Source organism: Oncorhynchus mykiss, chromosome 7, assembly GCF_013265735.2.
Source record: "Oncorhynchus mykiss isolate Arlee chromosome 7, USDA_OmykA_1.1, whole genome shotgun sequence".
Lineage (NCBI taxonomy): Eukaryota > Metazoa > Chordata > Actinopteri > Salmoniformes > Salmonidae > Oncorhynchus > Oncorhynchus mykiss.
Genome location: NC_048571.1, coordinates 27,125,973 through 27,144,574, shown reverse-complemented (window position 1 = coordinate 27,144,574; position 18,602 = coordinate 27,125,973). Strand labels below are relative to the sequence as shown.

General features: G+C 42.4%; 1 protein-coding gene across 1 annotated transcript in view; it reads left to right on the top strand.

Annotated features, from left to right (window-relative positions):
• Positions 1-1,933: 1,933 nt before the first annotated feature.
• Positions 1,934-18,602, top strand: part of LOC110527591 (neural cell adhesion molecule 2) — a 413,004-nt gene continuing 396,335 nt past the window's right edge. Inside the window, exon 1 of the mRNA XM_036983098.1 lies at positions 1,934-2,165. Within this exon, the coding sequence (XP_036838993.1) occupies positions 2,123-2,165 (43 nt within the window). The 5' untranslated portion in view covers positions 1,934-2,122. The remainder of the gene's footprint in view (positions 2,166-18,602) is intronic.

Below are 18,602 nucleotides of genomic sequence, written 5' to 3'. Positions count from 1 at the left end.
TTTTTATATAACCACCCCGCCTCACCACCCCCACCACCAGACAGGCCCCAGTTCTCCATATTCTATTACAGTATGATAAAGTACTTCTAAAAGAAAATGGCACAGGCACAACATAAAGCTAGCATGACAATGTTTCTATTCCTGCTCAACTTCTGCTACATTTCCTTGAAAGCATGTTCCAACCCAGGCATTTAGAGAGACAACATAAACATAAACATGGCCTCTTTCCCACGGTACAAAGACAATAAAATGTTTTCACAGTGCGATCCTGGTGCATAAATGTCAATGGAGTTAATGGACGTCACGGCTATTCCTTTGAGACAAGAAGCTGAATGCCTGCGTTTTTGTGTCTCTTTTCTACCTTCTATTGTTAGAGGGCAGAGATATGTTTTATATTCTTCTGGGCTGAATGGCTTTGAACTTTAAGAGCTCAGTGGGCAAAAGGAGCAACACAATTACCAACCTTTTAAAGAGTGATTTAGCCTTAGACACCATGACAGTGGCAGTGGCAGCAGTTAAGTCGCATATGCCTCTCATTTTTGAAGCAGAAACCTCAACCACTTGTTCTGAGGAGAATGGCGAAGTGTGTCAAATGCTTTGGTATTGTTATTGTCACACATCTCAAAGAGCATCTTGATGCCGCCTAAATATGCTGAGGAATCTGCTGACTTACATGATGTCACTTTCACACCTTTCCTCAGCTACATTTGTGTTCATATTACCGTTGGATGTGTCTTGGGTTGTTAGCATGCACTGCCAGATGAAAGAACTACAATAGACTGGTGTAGAATACATAAATGAATTGATCGTGACTACCTGTGTGTGTGGGAGAGAGAGTGTAGGAGGGGGCATGAGACATGTGGGGTCACTATCCTATGAATTTCAGACTCCAATGTCAATCATAACCACATACACAATTAATTTGTCAAATGTAGTGGCAACTGTGAAGATTATGGAAGAGGAATAATGGTCTGGGGCTGTTTTTCATGGTTCGGGCTAGGTCCCTTAGTTCGAAAGAAGGGAAACCTTAACGCTACAGCATACAATGACATTTTAGATTATTCTGTGCTTCCAACTTTGTGGCAACAGTTTGGGGAAGGCCCTTTCCTGTTTCAGCATGACAATGCCCCATGCACAAAATGAGGTCCATACAGAAATGGTTTGTTAAGATTGGTGTGGAAGAGCTTGACTGGCCTGTGCAGAGCCCTGACCTCAACCCCATTCAACACCTTTGTGATGAATTGGACGCCGATTGCGAGCCAGGCCTAATCACCCAACAACAGTGCCCGACTTCACTAAGGCTCTTGTGGCTGAATGTGCCTGCAGCAATGTTCCAACATGTTCCAACATCTAGGAAAGCCTTCTAAAAAGAGTGGAGGCTGTTATAACAGCAAAGGGGGACCAACTCTATATTAATGCTCATTATTTTGGAATGAGATACAGCAAGTGAGTTACTAGGTGTGTGCCAAGAAACAAAATGCATAAAAAAAGGAAAAGCTTTTTTTCAAACTGAATGTGCATATCATTCGTACAAACATACAGCCAGCCATTCGCTGTTCTCGTGTGTGTGCGCGCGTGCCTGATAGACAGCGAGAGAGAGAGAGGATAGGGAGAAGAGAGCTGCAGTCGGGACAGTGCTCTCCACAACCCGTCAAAAAATGAAACGGTTCATGTCACACGGATTTATTCAATAACATGTGACACTGCAAGTTGCACAGTCCATCATCCATCATCCGTTAGTTTGACTTTTAAAACATAGCTCCCTAACAAATGATTGAACAATAATTGAAACAATATATATTTTTTATCAACCACAGTGAAACCATTATTGGAGTCATCTGGACCTTTAACCGAAAGTTACTTCCTTTTTTTTCTCGAGGGGTATAGTGAGTGGTGCTGTATAAATGCGGACAGTTGAGTCAGGCAACGAAGGAGTAAAAAGTAAGCGCGAGCTAGGGAGCGAGCGAGCGAGCGCGCGCGTCATAGAGGGAGCGAGAGAACGCCAGCGGACCACAAGAAGGAGGGCGAACGGAGTGTCACGGTCCCTGCTATAATAAGAGCTACTCAAAACCTCCACTAACAGCGAAGGCTGGAAGCAGTCCGTCAGCCAGACCTGCTCAAAATGATTCTCCAACTCCTATGGTTTCTTGTCTGCGGCAGTCAAGGTAGGGAGAAATTGTTTCTTGGCGGTGTGGACTTCGTGGATAAGTTGCTGTTTCCGCCCACACTTGTCCATATCCCTATCTGCGGGGACAGTTATATTAGGGAGATGTGGGAGAAGGACCGCAGAGAGCGAGCAAGAGAGAGAGAGGGGCGGATTGTTTGACCGCTGGTGTTTTGTAGTTTCAGCACGTCTTCCAAAGATTGGAACGCTTGCTTTTTGAGAAGGGGATTATCAAGACCCCTTTGACTTCACTGAACTGTTCTGGTATTTTTATTCAGACATTGAATGTGACATCCATCAATTGGTAGAGTAGCTATATCTGGTAAATAATAATAATAATATATATATATATATATATATATATATATATATTTATATATATTAATCAATAGGAGAGAAAGATTTGTGGATATATGCATGTGGCTGTGGAACGACATCAATAGGATGTGCTTTGTTTCGTTTTTTTGTTCAAGGAGAATAACAAATCGCAAAAAGCAGTGGTATGATATGGGTGATTGTCTAGGGATAACAGAAGGCGTCCGTGGCATGCAGTTGGCAATGCGCTGATTATTTGGCTATATTTTGTTAACACACAGCACATCATAACACAACAACCTCCGGGACAGTTATTTCAATTCAAACTGTTTATTCTTTGATTGATAAATAACTAAGCTTTTGTGGAACAATTCAAAGGCATCATTACCCTCAAGTGTTTAGCATTTAAAATGCATTCATTTATATCCTAAGCTTTCGAATGGGTGAAGGAGACTTGGCGCAGAATTTTATTCTTCACAGTGACGAGTATCGATGATTTAACAAGAACTGAGTAGGTATAGACTAAAACTGTAGATGGGTTAGTTTGGGGTGAAAATGTCATCCCAGAATTGGGCGCGTGGACATATATGAATGGCGAGAAGGATTGCTCACCCATGAGAGTGATTGCATGTCACTGGCACATCAAGGGACACATATTAAACCCGGTTACATTATCATGCTTGGCTTTTTAGTGTCCAAAGGTACCTCTGAAGTTAGCATTCAATTGCGGGCAGTCAAGCATTACGTTTGGCCACATTCGTTTTCTTACTGGAACGGCAGGTGGGGGTAGAGCGCTGCAAATTAATATTCAGTCAGAGGACAGGCAATATATGATTGTAAAATTAGGCTAGTGGCCAATCCGAAAAGAAGGGCATTTGTTTTTGAGATGGCTACCACAGGCTATGTTTTTTTTCATATCTCTAATGTCTCCCATATATGAAATGTATGGTTGTGAAAAAAAATATTTTACTTGCAAAAGTGGTTATATTTATAGATATTGTGACACTCCCCCTAAACTCAAAATGTGCAGAATAATGCCTGGCTGGAGGGGGGATTGGCCACAAACTCATGTAATCCAATATTGCAAGCTCTGATATTCTACAAAATGTGCGATACAAGTAGTCAGTTGTACGCCCTACACACACAAACAAAAAACATCAGCATATCTTAATGCATATAGGAAACATAGACCTGTAAACATAGATACAATAGGCAGAAATATTAACTATGAATATGATGATGGTGAGGTTTACTTTTTGGTAGCTGATTACTGGACAACTTTCCACGTCAAATGTGCTCCCTTTCAGTGCTGCATGGTCCTGCCTGGCAAAAATACATAGACCTACAGTTCCATGTGTTTTGATGTTGTGGCTATTGTAATCAGCTCTAAAGAAAACAAGTGGGCTCAGACATCAATTACATTTTTTGGGGGGGTCCAAGGTTCCTTGACAGGTTATGCATCTTTAACCTCTACTCGTGCAATTTAGTCAGGGGGCCACCACAGATTATCTTTGGGGCCACCCTGGATTTAGCCTCAAATCCAATATGGTGTCCAAAATCCAATATAGCTCCCATGTTTTTGTTTAAATAGTTTTTTTCCTGAACTCAATATGGCCAACATAATTACACTCAGACACTGTTGCCTGGATGTAAATTGCCCTAGTTTATTTTGTATTGTGTTATTCTGTCTTAATTAAAAATGGTTTCATACGGCTCTTGGTTTAACTAGGACTATGCATGGCACTGCCATGCCTCGTGTTTGAATAGCTGAAGCCAACTAGCATTTCAATGTGTGTAACCATCGTGTATGGGGAGGATGCAATCACATAGGGTGGCAAGCTCATAAGGCAGGTTTTCACCACATTGAACCAACACACCGTTCCAATGTCAATGCCACCCTGAATCTCCCAGAACTGTCCTCGATAGGCCCACTCCACCATCAGTTCCCCCTCTGGCAGTTAATAAAGACAGACACCATGGAACTGGACTGCCACATACAGTCAGTATGCCGTTCAACAGCCGAAATGCCATCTGGAAAGTGCTGCCGTGCATTGCCCTCATATGCACCTATTTTTGCTACCACCTGCGGCTCGCCAGCCCATGTGACACCTGAACTGGATTTGCATGTGAAGAATGAGCATTGGTCTGAAACTGTTCGGTCATCCCCATAAGGACATAATGCCATCTATGGCAAACTAGAGGTCCCTTTAGGATGGTCAAACTTAAACAAAAATGCTGTACCTGATTGTGTACGTTGACTGGCGATTGACTGCAATTGTGCATAGTGGTTGGGGATTGACTTTATCAGTTCCACCTCCTCTGCAACCCCTTTACTTTCCATCAATGCCGATGGATCATCTTCGAATGTATGTGTGTGGAGCTGGGCTATGTCGCTCATAACCAATGCTTCATAGTCGTAGTCTATGACCTACACTCTAATTAACCTGAAGTCACCCTCACAGGTTCTGTCACTCTCCTCATCTCCTGTTGGGTCCAGACCGTAATCACAGCCAACTATCCACAGTAAATATCAACCAAATATTCATCCTACCCGACTTCTAAAGGAATATGTAGGACGTGACCTGCAATACTTTTTGCCAGGAGTTGGAAAGATCTAAGGGCAGGTCTGTTTGTGACAGCCCCTTCACAGACTCTCCTTCACAACCAGACAACCAACCATTCCACTACTGGAGAGTCCCCAGCATTATTCAGGCTGAGATAACATTCCAGTTAGTCAAAGGGTCTTGTTGGCATGCAAGCTGCATCTGCTGAGTGCCTGTACCCAACTGTTGTAAAAATGGAAACTGATCACCACCCAGCCCTGAATACCCTGCCAGTCATACAGGAAGGATACTGCCCTTGTCGCTGCAGTTTGACCAGAAAGAGCAGTTAGCTGTGCAACCTGGTCAGGCCCCATAACTACAACTACTATTGGCTGCTTTGTATGAGAGGTCGACCGATTAATCGTCATGGCCGATTTCAAGTTTTCATAACAACTCGGTAATCAGACTTTTTGGATGCTGATTATGGCCGATTAAATTGCAATCCACGAGGAAACTGCGTGGCAGGCTGACCACCTGTTACTGTTACATGAGTCCAGTGTCATAAGGACCTTGTGGCTGCAAGGAGCCAAGTTAAGTTGCTAGCTAGCATTAAACTTATCTCATAAAAAAAATCTACCTTCACATAATCACTAGACACTAGACAAACCATAACTACACATGGTTGATGATATTACTAGGTTAACTAGCTTGTCATGTTTTACATATAATCAATGCGGTGCCTGTTAATTTCTCATCGAATCACTTCAACTTCGCCAAACTGGTGACGATTTAACAAAAGCGCATTCGTGAAAAATGTACCTAACCATAAACATCAATGCCTTTCTTAAAATCAATACACAGAAGTATATTTTTTTAAACCTGCATATTTTGTTAAAAGAAATTCATGTTAACTGTGAACTAATTTGCCAGAATGTTACATAATTATGACAACATTGAAGGTTGTGCAATGTAACAGCAATATTTAGACTTAGGGTTGCTACCCGTTCGATAAAATATGGAACGGTTCCGTATTTCACTGAAAGAATAAACGTTTTGTCTTTGAAATGAGAGTTTCCGGATTTGACCATATTAATGACCAAAGGGTCGTATTTCTGATTATTATATTATAATTAAGTTTATGATTTGATAGAGCAGTCTGACTGAGCGGTGGTAGGCAGCAGCAGGCTCGTAAGCATGAATTCAAACAGCACTTTACTGCGTTTGCCAGCAGCTCTTAGCAATGCTTGAAGCACAGCACTGTTTGTGACTTCAAGCCTACCAACTCCAGAGATTAGGCTGGCAATAATATAGTGCCTATAAAAACATCCAATAGTCAAAGGTTTATGAAATACAAATCGTTTAGAGAGAAATAGTTGACGCGTCATAATTCCTAGAATAACTACAACCTAAAACTTCTTAACTGGGAATATTGAAGAACTGGGAATATGTTCGTTAGCTTTTTTACATGGCACATATTGCACTTTTACTTTCTTCTCCAACACTGTTTTTGCATTATTTAAACCAAATTGAACATGTTTCATTATTTATTTTAGACTAAATAGATTTTATATAAGTATTATATTAAGTTAAAATAAAAGTGTTAATTCAGTATTGTTGTAATTGTCATTATAACAAATATATACATGTAAAAATTGTATTTTTTAAAAACATTTTTAAAATCGGAATCAGCTTTTTTTGGTCCTTCAATAATCGGTATCGGCGTTAAAAAAATCATAATCGGTCGACCTCTACTTTGTGTCCTCACCTTGTTAGGACACACTCATGTCCTGTCACCTCAAATACTTTGAATCAACCTTGCACACTTAGTTTCAGTCAGGTAATGGTGTCTGAGTGTAATTGTTGGCCTTATTTGATTTGGAATAAAAATGTTTTTGTGTAAATTATTCTTTACGGGCATGATTGGTATTATGCTAGCCATGTTGGATTATGGACGCCATATTGGATTTGAGGCTAAATCCAGGGTGGCCCCAAAGATAATCTGTGGTGGCCCCCTGACTAAATTGCATGAGTAGCAGCTAAAGATACATCATCCGTCAACGAACCCTGGACCCCCCCCAAAAAATAAATGTCTGAGGCCACGTCTATTCTTTAGAGCGGATTTGCAATTGCCACAACATCAGAAGACATGGAAATACAAAAAAAATCTTAGTTGGACATTGTAAAAACACCAAGACATCAGCTTCAAATTATTTTGAATTTTGGAAATCTGTTCCCAAGTATTCCAACGTATAATTGACACCTGATCGCATACAATTGTAAGCAAGGTTCAAAATTATGTTTTAATTCAATAGTATCTGTTTGGGTTTATTGCGGTCAATTTGCAGTCTACAAATGATTTGTAATTCTGTTCCGAACCGAACTGAATCTAGTTGATGATCCCTGCTGTACAGACTTCATTGCCAACAAAGGGTATATAACAAAGTATTGAGAGAAACTTTTGTTATTGACCAAATACTTATTTCCACCATAATTTGCAAATAAATTCCTAAAGAATCCTACAATGTGATTTTCTGGATTTTTTTTTCTCGTTTTGTCTGTCATAGTTGAAGTGTACCTATGATGAAAATTACAGGCCTCTCATCTTTTTAAGTGGGAGAACTTGCACAATTGGTGGCTGACAAAAATTTTTTTTGCCCCACTGTATCAGTTGACTTTCTTCTGACTCTGAAATGTGTGCTTTAAACACATTTTACAGTTGACAAATAAAACTCCCGTTCCCTGGCACCTCTGACATTGACAAAACCTCACATTGTTACTATGTCTCAACAGAGATCCCCCCTGTTCCCTCTAGTTCTATCCAACCCACCTTACGATGCACTTTCTGCTCTTACAACCTTTTCAGGAATTAAGTTAGCTATTTGTTCGCTATGCCATTTGACAGATGTTTTTTTTTTTTTTTTTTGCCCGGGCAGAGTGTTCTCTCTGTTAGAGCAACATTAGCATTAGAAATCCCAGCGAGGCTTCCTCTCGGCAGGTCATCGGTTATGCATCCTTGAAGGTTTATGTATTTTGAGTTTTTCCGGTGCTCAGTGAAATGAATTATATGCTCCTCCGTGCTCGCCCAGAGACCATCCAGTGAGATGTTAAGTGGCATAATTAAGATATTTCTTTGATTCAATAGGAGACATGTCAGCGGCAGAGGATTTAAAAGATTTATGCCCCTGTGCACTCTTTGCACTGTTGAGACATGCGTGCACAGACGTAGGTATGTATGTATATCTTCATCTACACTGATTGAAGTGGATTTAGCAAGTGACATCAACAATGCATCATAGCTTTCACCTGGATTCACCTGGTCAGTCTGTCTTGGTGTTCCTAATGTTTTGTACACTCAGTGTATATACATGCTCCTGTATCTGTGTGTGTGCTGTCCTCTCGGTTGTGTGTGTGTGTGTTATATTACATGCACATATAGGTGAACCGGTTTGTATCAAGAACTGCAACGTTGCTTGTGTTTTAGTGCTCAACAGTTTCTCGTGTGTATTAGGAATGGTCCACCACCCAAAGGACATCCAGCCAACTTGACACAACTGTGGGAAGCATTGGAGTCAACATGGGCCAGCATCCCTGTGGAACGCTTTTGACACCTTATAGAGTCCATGCCCGACGAATTAAGGCTGTTCTGAGGGCAAAAGGGGGTGCAACCCAATGTTAGGAAGATGTTCCTAATGTTTTGTAAACACACACACACACACACACACACACACACACACACACACACAGTCTCGTCGTCAGAGCCTCAAGCTGAACCAACACCTTTTCCAATGCTTTCATAGCAAAAATCACACCATATTAATTTCTGCATGAACGTATTAGGCTAACATTCTCCGGGAATAGTTGAGCACACACAATCCTTTTACATTATGTAACACCACTCAGAAAGTCCCATTAAAGACGTGCAAAAGCTGTTCACATAAGGAATGGCCCGTGTCTTCGCTTGGCGCGCACAGGAATTGATTGCATTATTTGATTAATAGAGTGGGAAGGGGGGGAACATATACAGACGCGCATATGAAAATGGAATGGCCCCCGGAGGGGAATCGCATATGAAAAATCAATTTAAAGAACGACTGGAGTCAGCAGGGCTTCCAAAACCGTACAAAGGCCAATCTCAATGTTATGGGATATGCTATTTATTTCACCCTTTCTTAGCTCCTTTTTGATTTTTCACGTGCCCTTTAGCAGTCAATCCCGTAATGTTTTAGAAACGGGGGCGGAATTTGCATAGATGAGAAGGAAAAAAAAGACTGCACGCAGTTCATCGGCACTCTTGAGACACAGTGTGTGTGGGTACACATGTGGAAGATCTATAAGGTATTGGCACTATAGTGCAGTTTGCACCTGTAGGGAGTAAGTGTCAATGTAGCATAAAGGGAGAACATAGAGCTGCCAGAAATGTTTGAGAATCAATTTGTTGGATTCGACATTGATAATGGACAGCTTCAAACGTTGTACTTATGTTAATGATTAGTGAATCTGTCTCTTTGAGCCACATGCTATGCAACGATTGAGTCATTCTACCGGGGTTCAATACATTGACACACAGATCTAACATATACACTCTATATACCAAAGTATGTGGACACCCCTTCAAATTAGGGGATTCGGCTATTTCAGCAACACCCGTTGCTGACAGGTGTATTAAATCGAGCACACCGCCATGTAATCTCCATAGGAAAACATTGTCAGTAGAATGGCCCGTGCTGAAGAGCTCAGTGACTTTGAACGTGGCACTGTCCATTGGATGTCACCTTTCGAAAAAGTAAATTCAGAATACAATAACATTCTAGAGGACTCTGTGATGCCAGCCTTGTGGTAACAGTTTGGGGAAGGCCCTTTCCTGTTTCAGCATGACAATGGCCCTGTGCAGAAAGCGAGGTCCATACAGGAATGGTTTGTTGAGATTGGTGTGGAAGAACTTGACTGGCTTGCACAGAGCCCTGACTTCAACCCCATTGAACACCTTTGGGATGAGTTGGAACGCCGATTGAGAGCCAGGCCTAATTGCCCAACATCAGTGATGGCCCAACCTCACTAATGTGCTTGTGGCTAAATGGAAACAAGTCCCCGCAGCAATGTTCCAACGTCGAGTGGAAAGCCTTCCCAGACGAGTGAAGGCTGGCATAGCAGCAAAGGGGGTGACCAAATCCATATTAATACTCATGATTTTGGAATGAGATGTTTGACGTGTAGGTGTCCACATACATTTGGTCATGTAGTGTATATTCGCTGTGTGTTTGAACATTGCATTGCATTGGGATGTTGCAGATTGTTTGCTTTTATGAGTTACAGGTGAAACTCTTTCTCTCCAGCTTTCTTCCCCCTGCTTATACATACAGTTTACATACACTTAGGTTGGAGTCACTAAAACTTGTTTTTCAACCACTCCACAGATTTCTTGTTTGACAAACTGTAGTTTTGGCAAGTCAGTTAGGACATCTACTTTGTGCATGACACAAGTAATTTTTCCAACAATTGTTTACAAAAAGATTATTTCACTGTATCACAATTCCAGTGGGTCAGACGTTTACATACACTAAGTTGACTGTGCCTTTAAACACCTTGGAAAATTCCAGAAAATGTTGTCATGGCTTTAGAAGCTTCTGATAGGCTAATTGACATAATTTTATTGAGCCAATTTGAGGTTTACCTGTGGATAATTTCAAGGCATACCTTCAAACCCAGTGTCTCTTTGCTTGACATCATGGGAAAATCAAAAGAAATTAGCCAAGACCTCAGAAAATAAATTGTAGACCTCCACAAGTCTGGTTAATCCTTGGGAGGAATTTCCAAATGCCTGAAGGTACCACGTTCATCTGTACAAACAATAGTACGCAAGTATAAACACCATGGGACCACGCAGCCGTCATACCGCTCAGGAAGGAGACGCATTCTGTCTCCAAGAGATGAACGTGCTTTGGTGCAAAAAGTGCAAATCAATCCCAGAAAAACAGCAAAGGACCTTGTGAAGATGCTGGAGGAAACGGGTACAAAAGTATCAATAGGCACAGTAAAACGAGTCCTATATCAGCATAACCTGAAAGGCCGTTCAGCAAGGTAGAAGCCACTGCTCCAAAACCGCCATAAAAAAGCCAGACTACGGTTTGCAACTTCACATGGGGACAAAGATCGTACTTTCTGGAGAAATGTTCTGAAGCAAAAAATAGAACTGTTTGGCCATAATGACCATCATTATGTTTGGAGGAGAAAGGGGGATGCTTGCAAGCTGAAGAACGCCCTCCCAACTGTGAAGCACGGTGGTGGAAGCATCATGTGGGGTTGCTTTGCTGCAGGAGGGACTGGTGGATATCACAAAATAGATGGCATGATGAGGTAGGAAAATTATGTGGATATATTAACGCAACGTCTCAAGACATCAGTCAGGAAGATAAAGCTTGGTCGCAAATGGGTCTTCCAAATGGACAATGACCCTAAGCATACTTCCAAAGTTGTGTCATAATGGCTTAATAACAACAAAGTCAAGGTATTGGAGTGGACATCACAAAGCTGGGTGGTAGGGTAGCCTAGTGGTTAGAGTGTTGTACTAGTAACTGAAAGATTGCAAGATCAAATCCCAGAGCTGACAAGGTCGAAATCTGTCATTCTGCCACCACTGTTCCTAGGCCGTCATTGAAAATAAGGTTTTGTTCTTAACTGACTTGCCAAGTTAAATAAAGGTAAATAAAAAATTTAAGCCCTGACCTCAAGCCTATAACATTTTTCTGGGCAGAACTGAAAAAGCGTGTGCGAGCAAGGAGGCCTACAAACCTGACTCAGTTACACATGCTCTGTCAGGAGGAATGGGACAACATTCACGCAACTTATTGTGGAAGGCTGCCCGAAACGTTTGACCCAAATTAAACAATTTAAGGAAATGCTACCAAATACTAATTGAGTGTATGTAATCTTCTGACCCACTGGGAATGTGGTGAAAGCAATAAAAGCTGTATAAATCATTCTCTCTACTATTATTCTGACATTTCACATTCTTAAAATAAAGTGGTGATCATAACTGACCAAAGACAGGGAATTTTTACTAGGATTAAATGTCAAACTGAGTTTAAATGTATTTGGCTAAGGTGTATGTAAACTTCCGACTTCAACTGTATGTGATATACTGCATGTGAGTTCAGTAACAAGGTGTGTGTGTGTGTGTGTGTGTGTGTGTGTGAGAAATGGGAACGGGAAAGCAGGCGTAAAAAAAAGCAAGAGGGAGGCTAAGAGTGAGGGATAGAAGAGATATTAAGTTTAGATTCATTCAATTGAAGTGAATCCCATTGCATCTAGTCAAATTGCATTCGGCAGAATGGAGTCTGGCTGTGCCAAAATTAATCAGAAGTAATTGAATCCTGCCGGGACAGAATTGTATTAGGACAGACTGACGTGATTGGAAGAGGCATGTTACGTTCTAACGTGTTCCCGTGGTTTCTTCTGTCCTCAACAGGGGTTCTTGTGTCTGGCTTTGTCTTATAGTCAGGCAGTCTAATGGACACCGCAGAGGCGGCAGGGTTATGCCCCAGGCTCCTTATTATAGGGTCTGGTCCCCCTGAAAGGGGCACAGAGGAAGATGGGATGGACTAACTGACAGACTTGGGCACACACACACACACACACACCGGCCATCAATCCAAAGCCTTTAGGCCTACATCTCTCTTGTCCCACTCTTGGGGTCCACTGTGTTGTAGGCCGGGGCATGGCACTGGCGGGCATGATTAAATGAAGCATTGATGGCGGTAAGGATGGCAGTGAAGCTTCACAATGGGACTGTGTAGGGATGACCCAGTTAGATAGTATTAATAACTTTATAACTGTGATTGGAGGAGCCACACTGGACCATTGTCAGAGCAGAGGCGTCATGCACATTGACCCTGATGGGGCATGTGCCCTCTTTCCATTTGGATTATAAAAAATATACAAGCTAAAGGTTATTGTACACTATTTTTCAAAAGTTTTGAAAGTTTTTTGGACACTGGCAATGAACACGCCTAAAGCTCTACAAAAAAATATAACTTTCCCAGAGAGGTGGAAAGACAGGGAGTGTGGACAGACACTGGAGACAGACAAGCATAAAACAAGCATTGGTTCTTTTCAAAAACAAGTCTATCTTGACGAGAAAAAAGCGGCACACTGAAGTCCTGCAGGTTGTAAAATAGATCGGTCCCAAACCAAACGCAACCGTATCGACATCGGATTGGTAAAACCAATTGACAGATGGAAAGCCAAAGAGACTGACAACCTCAGACACTGACAACCTGCCAGGTCAGATAGATTGAGACAATGGCAGAGAGCTTATAGGCTACAGTACTGTAAGATCATTGGGAAGTGTATATCGACAGGCAAAGAGAAACCATACCATCCCGCCTTTTAGAGCTGATGCCAGACCTTATCCAGTAGAAGTGTGGCGTAAGCAAATAAAACGCTTTGTTATTGGACGGTCAATCAGGGAGATGGAGGATGGGACTAATGCTAATGATGGCAGTGTTGGGCTAGCAGACACTAAAGAGCTGGTGCAAGATTCTGCATTGATTTCCCCCTTACTCAGTCACCCACACCCAGACAGCCTCACTACACACACCCATCATAATGAAGAGGCGAGAGGAGAGAAGGGAAGTGTCGTGTTGCACGTGCATGATCTATAAAATGCACATGCATGCACACACACACACACACGCAGGTATTGCACACATTCACAATTGTAGATAGATACATACATTCAAAACATGTATCGCTTTCTCCTGTTGTCTCTTGCGCTCTCCCCTTCTTGACTGTTTCAATTAAATTAGCTTTAGTGGCATGATAACGCAGTAATTTACACAGGAGCATTTTAAATCAATGGCAACAGGGATAAAATATAATCCTGCTGTACTACAAATAACAATTATTCTAATTAACTTCACAGTAATGAGAGCAATAACAAAACAGAAATAACGGCATACATTTATTTATATCTATTGTTCCGGTCACTGTCCCTTAGCTTGTGGCAGGAAGCCACATGTTGGCCTGCCAACATAGCACAATGTGGCTTCTCTCCCAATCATTAAGGGAATCAGTTTTTCTGTTAGGATTCATGTTCTTTGTATTGGTTGATAATCACTGGGTAGAATATTGTTTTCAACTCTCTTGGTTTCAGGTTGATGTGAAAATGCTTTCTCTATGTCTTCCGGATAAGTAACTCTCTCGAAGGGATATTTGGCCTCGGCTATGAGTATGGGGTTAATGTGCGCACTCTTTCTCTGTCGGTCTCTCTCCCTCTCTCTTTCCCTTTTATGTCTCTTCAGTCTCCCTATCTCTTGCCTATCCCAACCTAATCTCTCTTCCCTCCTCTTTACCTCCCTCCCTCTCTTAGAGTGGGGGAACAGAACAAGGAGCTCCTGGCTCGTCTCCTGCTGGGTAATTAACCCAAACTGTGATTGATGGGCTCTCCAGCGAGTGCCGCGGGCCGCCTGCCATTGACCTGCCCGGGAACACAGCCCCAGTCTGCCAATCACAGCTCAGCATTACTAATGGGGCGTAAACATAGCCCACCACCGCCTCACTTTGGCATGTCCCAACAGAGACATAGGCTGTCTACATCTGGTTTGTGTTCATTATGGCATGCAAAATATGATTATTTAAAACGTTTTGCAATGGAAAGTAAGTGTTTCTCATTGCATAGAGCCTAACACCTGGGTTGTGTTCATTAGGGCACTCAACAGACGATCATTTAAAACAGTTTTGCAACAGAAATTGAAAGCTAGTGTTTCTCATTGGACAATTCCAGGTAGTCCATCCCTGTTTCAGTCTGTTTTCTTCTGCTTGGTGCCTAATGAACCCTACCCAGACCTGGTGCTATATAATAGTGCCGGGTGTCCCCTTGTTATGGAACAATCCTCGTGTCTGTTTGATTTCTTGTGTTTGGCCTGTTGTCCCCTCACTTCCTGCTGAAATAGAGCTGAAGAAAGACTAGAGATGGAGTCTGGTCATATTTGCAGATTCTCAAATTTCATGCCCAGTGCCAAGCGTCTTGTTTATGGGCAGTGCTTTATGAGGGGAGAGAAGATGGAGGGAGGGAGGACACTTGATACATGCCATGCCCTGCTACAGAGAAACTTCTCAGAAGTCCAGTACCTTCAGCCACTGTGCAGGGGCTTTAAAAAAATCCCCCTGTACGTGTGGGTAAGGCTGTGTAACACGACTGGCCATTCCACTGAGGTTCTCTCTCGTACTCTTCATGGTCCTGCTACTCTCGTCTCAGTTCTTAAGGTCCGCAAAGAGGAGATATCTCGATTCTCCCTACGTGAATGGTTTCTAAAGCAGAGTCTGTTTGTCTTCACAGAGGAAGTTAATGATGTTTGTTATTGCTGAGACTCATTACACATATTAATACCGTAGATAAGGATTTAGTTTGACTTTTTACATTTTCTCTATTTTCCCACAATGCCTCTGGGATCACACCCACGTCTTCCAGGTGAAGCCGGGGGCAACGTTCTCTCACTGTTTAGTGTCTACTCGACTTCTCTCGTTAGTCTTTCTACAATCCAATGGGGCGGCCTCGCCAGGTGTGTCGGGAAACAAGTGGGCGTTATTTTATTTTTTTAAATTTCACCTTATCTTTGAAATGCATCTCTTATTTTTCTTCCTCTCCTCCGTTATTCCCCGGAATAAATATTTTCCCCTGCTCCCGTTGCGGGGGGCACCACTGGGATCGAGTTTCTCTTTCCGCCAACAACGCGTGGATGCGTAACCATGGACGATGGTGCATGCACCTCTTCTGTGAGAATACAATTCATTCCTTCTCATCCAGTATTTACTTAGCTGTGTGTGTGGTGTGTGTGTGTGGTGTGTGTGGTGTGTGTGAGAGAGTCCTGTTTATGGGCATATTGCTGCTCCAGATGGAATAACAGCTTATCCCCAGGTGTCGATCTAACTCTCTCTCTCTCTCTTTTCCTGGTAGAGTGCACCTGGGCCATAGCATGCCACTGGGACACCTGACAGATTAGCTTTGTAGATATACCTGACTTCCCCCTCTCCCTCAGGTGCTAGTTCTGCAAGCTATTCTTGCAAGGGAAAAAAAATGAATTCATGAGAATGTGTTTATACAACGGAAGGGTCTAATGCTGATTACCACCGGCTAAATCTATGACATTAAAATGCCTGTTTACTCTGTTCCTATTGACTGCGCAATCCACTGTCTTGTCAGCCCAGCCAGGCAATTTATAAACTTGATCTCCACTATAAAAGCATCTAGATATTATCTCATATTTCGTTTAGACTAACATTTTGTGTCGGGATCAGACAGGCAGGCAGCTTTTCTCAGCTAGTCAAAATCATGGATCCTCATGTGCAGCTAGTTTGCTGCCTTTCCAGCTTCAGTTTGAAGTGATTGTGTTAGTTGTGTTGTTGGCTAGTTCCTCTGAACAACAGTGTCCTGATGAGAAAGCACATTTTCTATGTCAGGCAAAATTGTGCATCATTAGCTCATTACTATGGTTGTATCCAAATAAATGTAACTAGAAAACAGCTTAAACAAACACAAATGCAGCTACTTTGCTGTTATTGACGTGACTAAGTTAGCCGTTGATGGCTAGCTAGCAAGCAAGGGATAAGAACATTGCCAGCCAGTATGACAATGGGACATTTAGAACAAATGACATCTCTGGCAACCGAACCAATAGAACGAACGACTAGCCGGCTTAGGTAGCAACCCTAAATTTGTGTCGGGACTATATCTTGTGGAAGAATGAAATAGTAGGAATAAATTAATCAAAATAATATTTTTTATGAAAATAAGTATATTTTAATGTTGGTAAGCCCTCCAATGCTCAGACACTGTGTACACGTTCATCTGAGGACTATTCTCTGGAGGTAAGAACTAGAAGGTAGAGAGAAGAGATTGGAATCCTGTCCAATGAATTATTTCTGTATCCAGTTGATATTCATTTGTCTGATACTTTTATATTTATGCTCCTGCCAAGAAAGTGTATGCGCAAACCACCAAAGTAGGTTTGAAATGATTTGACTTTCAAATGATGGAGGAAGGGAGAGAGCGATGCAAGCCTTTCGAAGGGTCTTGGATGCCGTGCATGCTCACATCCCTCTCCTGTACATAAACCCCTTGTTGATGGCTGTTGAATTGACGCACTGGTATAAAGAACCCCACAGGGACCTGGGCCAGCTTAGCAACTGAGCAATCACAGCAAACACACACAAAGCCAAAATGGAGGATCCGTCGAATATCCAAGACTGGCAGTTCTAACTTAATTTGGACAGAATAACAGGATCAATCCAATTGGTACTTGTGAGGGGCAGTTCACCAACAACGTGATATGGATAGACCACTGTAACCATCTGGGTCTCAGTAGGTGTCGGAGTGCTGATCAATAATCAGTTTTGCCCTTTAAATCACAATGAGAGGGAACCTGATCCTAGATCAGCACTAGCGTTTAGACAGCGGTCCATCATTTCTGTGGCTTTTAGGAAATATGTATTTTAAGCTTCCTGCTCCTTATCCACATGGCAGTGGTAAGCAACATGGGGAATGAGACATCATTTCTGGACTCCGGGCGGAAATCGGCGCAACAAATGGACAAAAGAAATGCTCTGCAGCGCCACTCTGGAGTCAATAAGAACAATATCAACATACAGCCAGACTGCCAAGGGGAGGATGTAGCCAGCTAGAGCGCCCTCGAGGCTGGTTCTCAAATGGCACCCTAATCCCATTATAGTGTACTACTTTTGATAAGGACACACAGGGCTCTGCTCTAAAGTGGTGCACTAGATAGGGAATAGGGTGCAAGTTTGGACACACCCTAAGAGGTGGTGGTGGTCAGAGCCACATTTAATAGAGTTTCTCAGATGATAGGGCAGTTTCATTTGAAACAGTCACGCAACATAAAGCCCAAGTAGAAATGGTTAGACTCTCAGTAGGCCTTGGACTTCACTGGCAGTCCTGGAATGGAATTACCTGGGTGATACTGGGATTGTGTGTGTGTGTGTGCGCACTCACGGCCACCCACCCACCCATTCTCCTTTGTCCCTCTCCCCTGAGGGGTATGATGCCCGGTCTGACTTAATCATAAGAGGACAAAGATACAGCTACACAGAGGCACCACCTCACCCTGGAATTCAGACCTCATTTCCCTGCCTTTTTTGGGAGATGGAACTCTATCTCTATTTCTCACACTCTTCCTCCTATTCTCTCTACATTTTCACTCTCCTACTGCACCTCCTGGGGTTACTATGAAGACTAGTAGGGCTGATAGTGTGTGCTATTCTCCACGCTGTCATTAACGCTCACCAGACTACATGCATATTAGATTTATTCTTTCTTGTTATCTCTCGCTCTCCTCTCTTGCTCATTCTTTCTTTGTCTGTGTGTCTCTCTCTCTCTCTCTCTCTCTCTCTCACACTTGTGGGAAGGAAGGATTAACAGAATGACTACTCATAAAACTGTACAGAAAGTACAGCATCTGCTTCAAGTGCTACAGTACCACACATCTCCCTCATGCAAAGGGCCAATCACAACCTACTTCTTTGCTATTTGAGTGAACATGGACAGCAGAGTGAATACCTATGCTTTC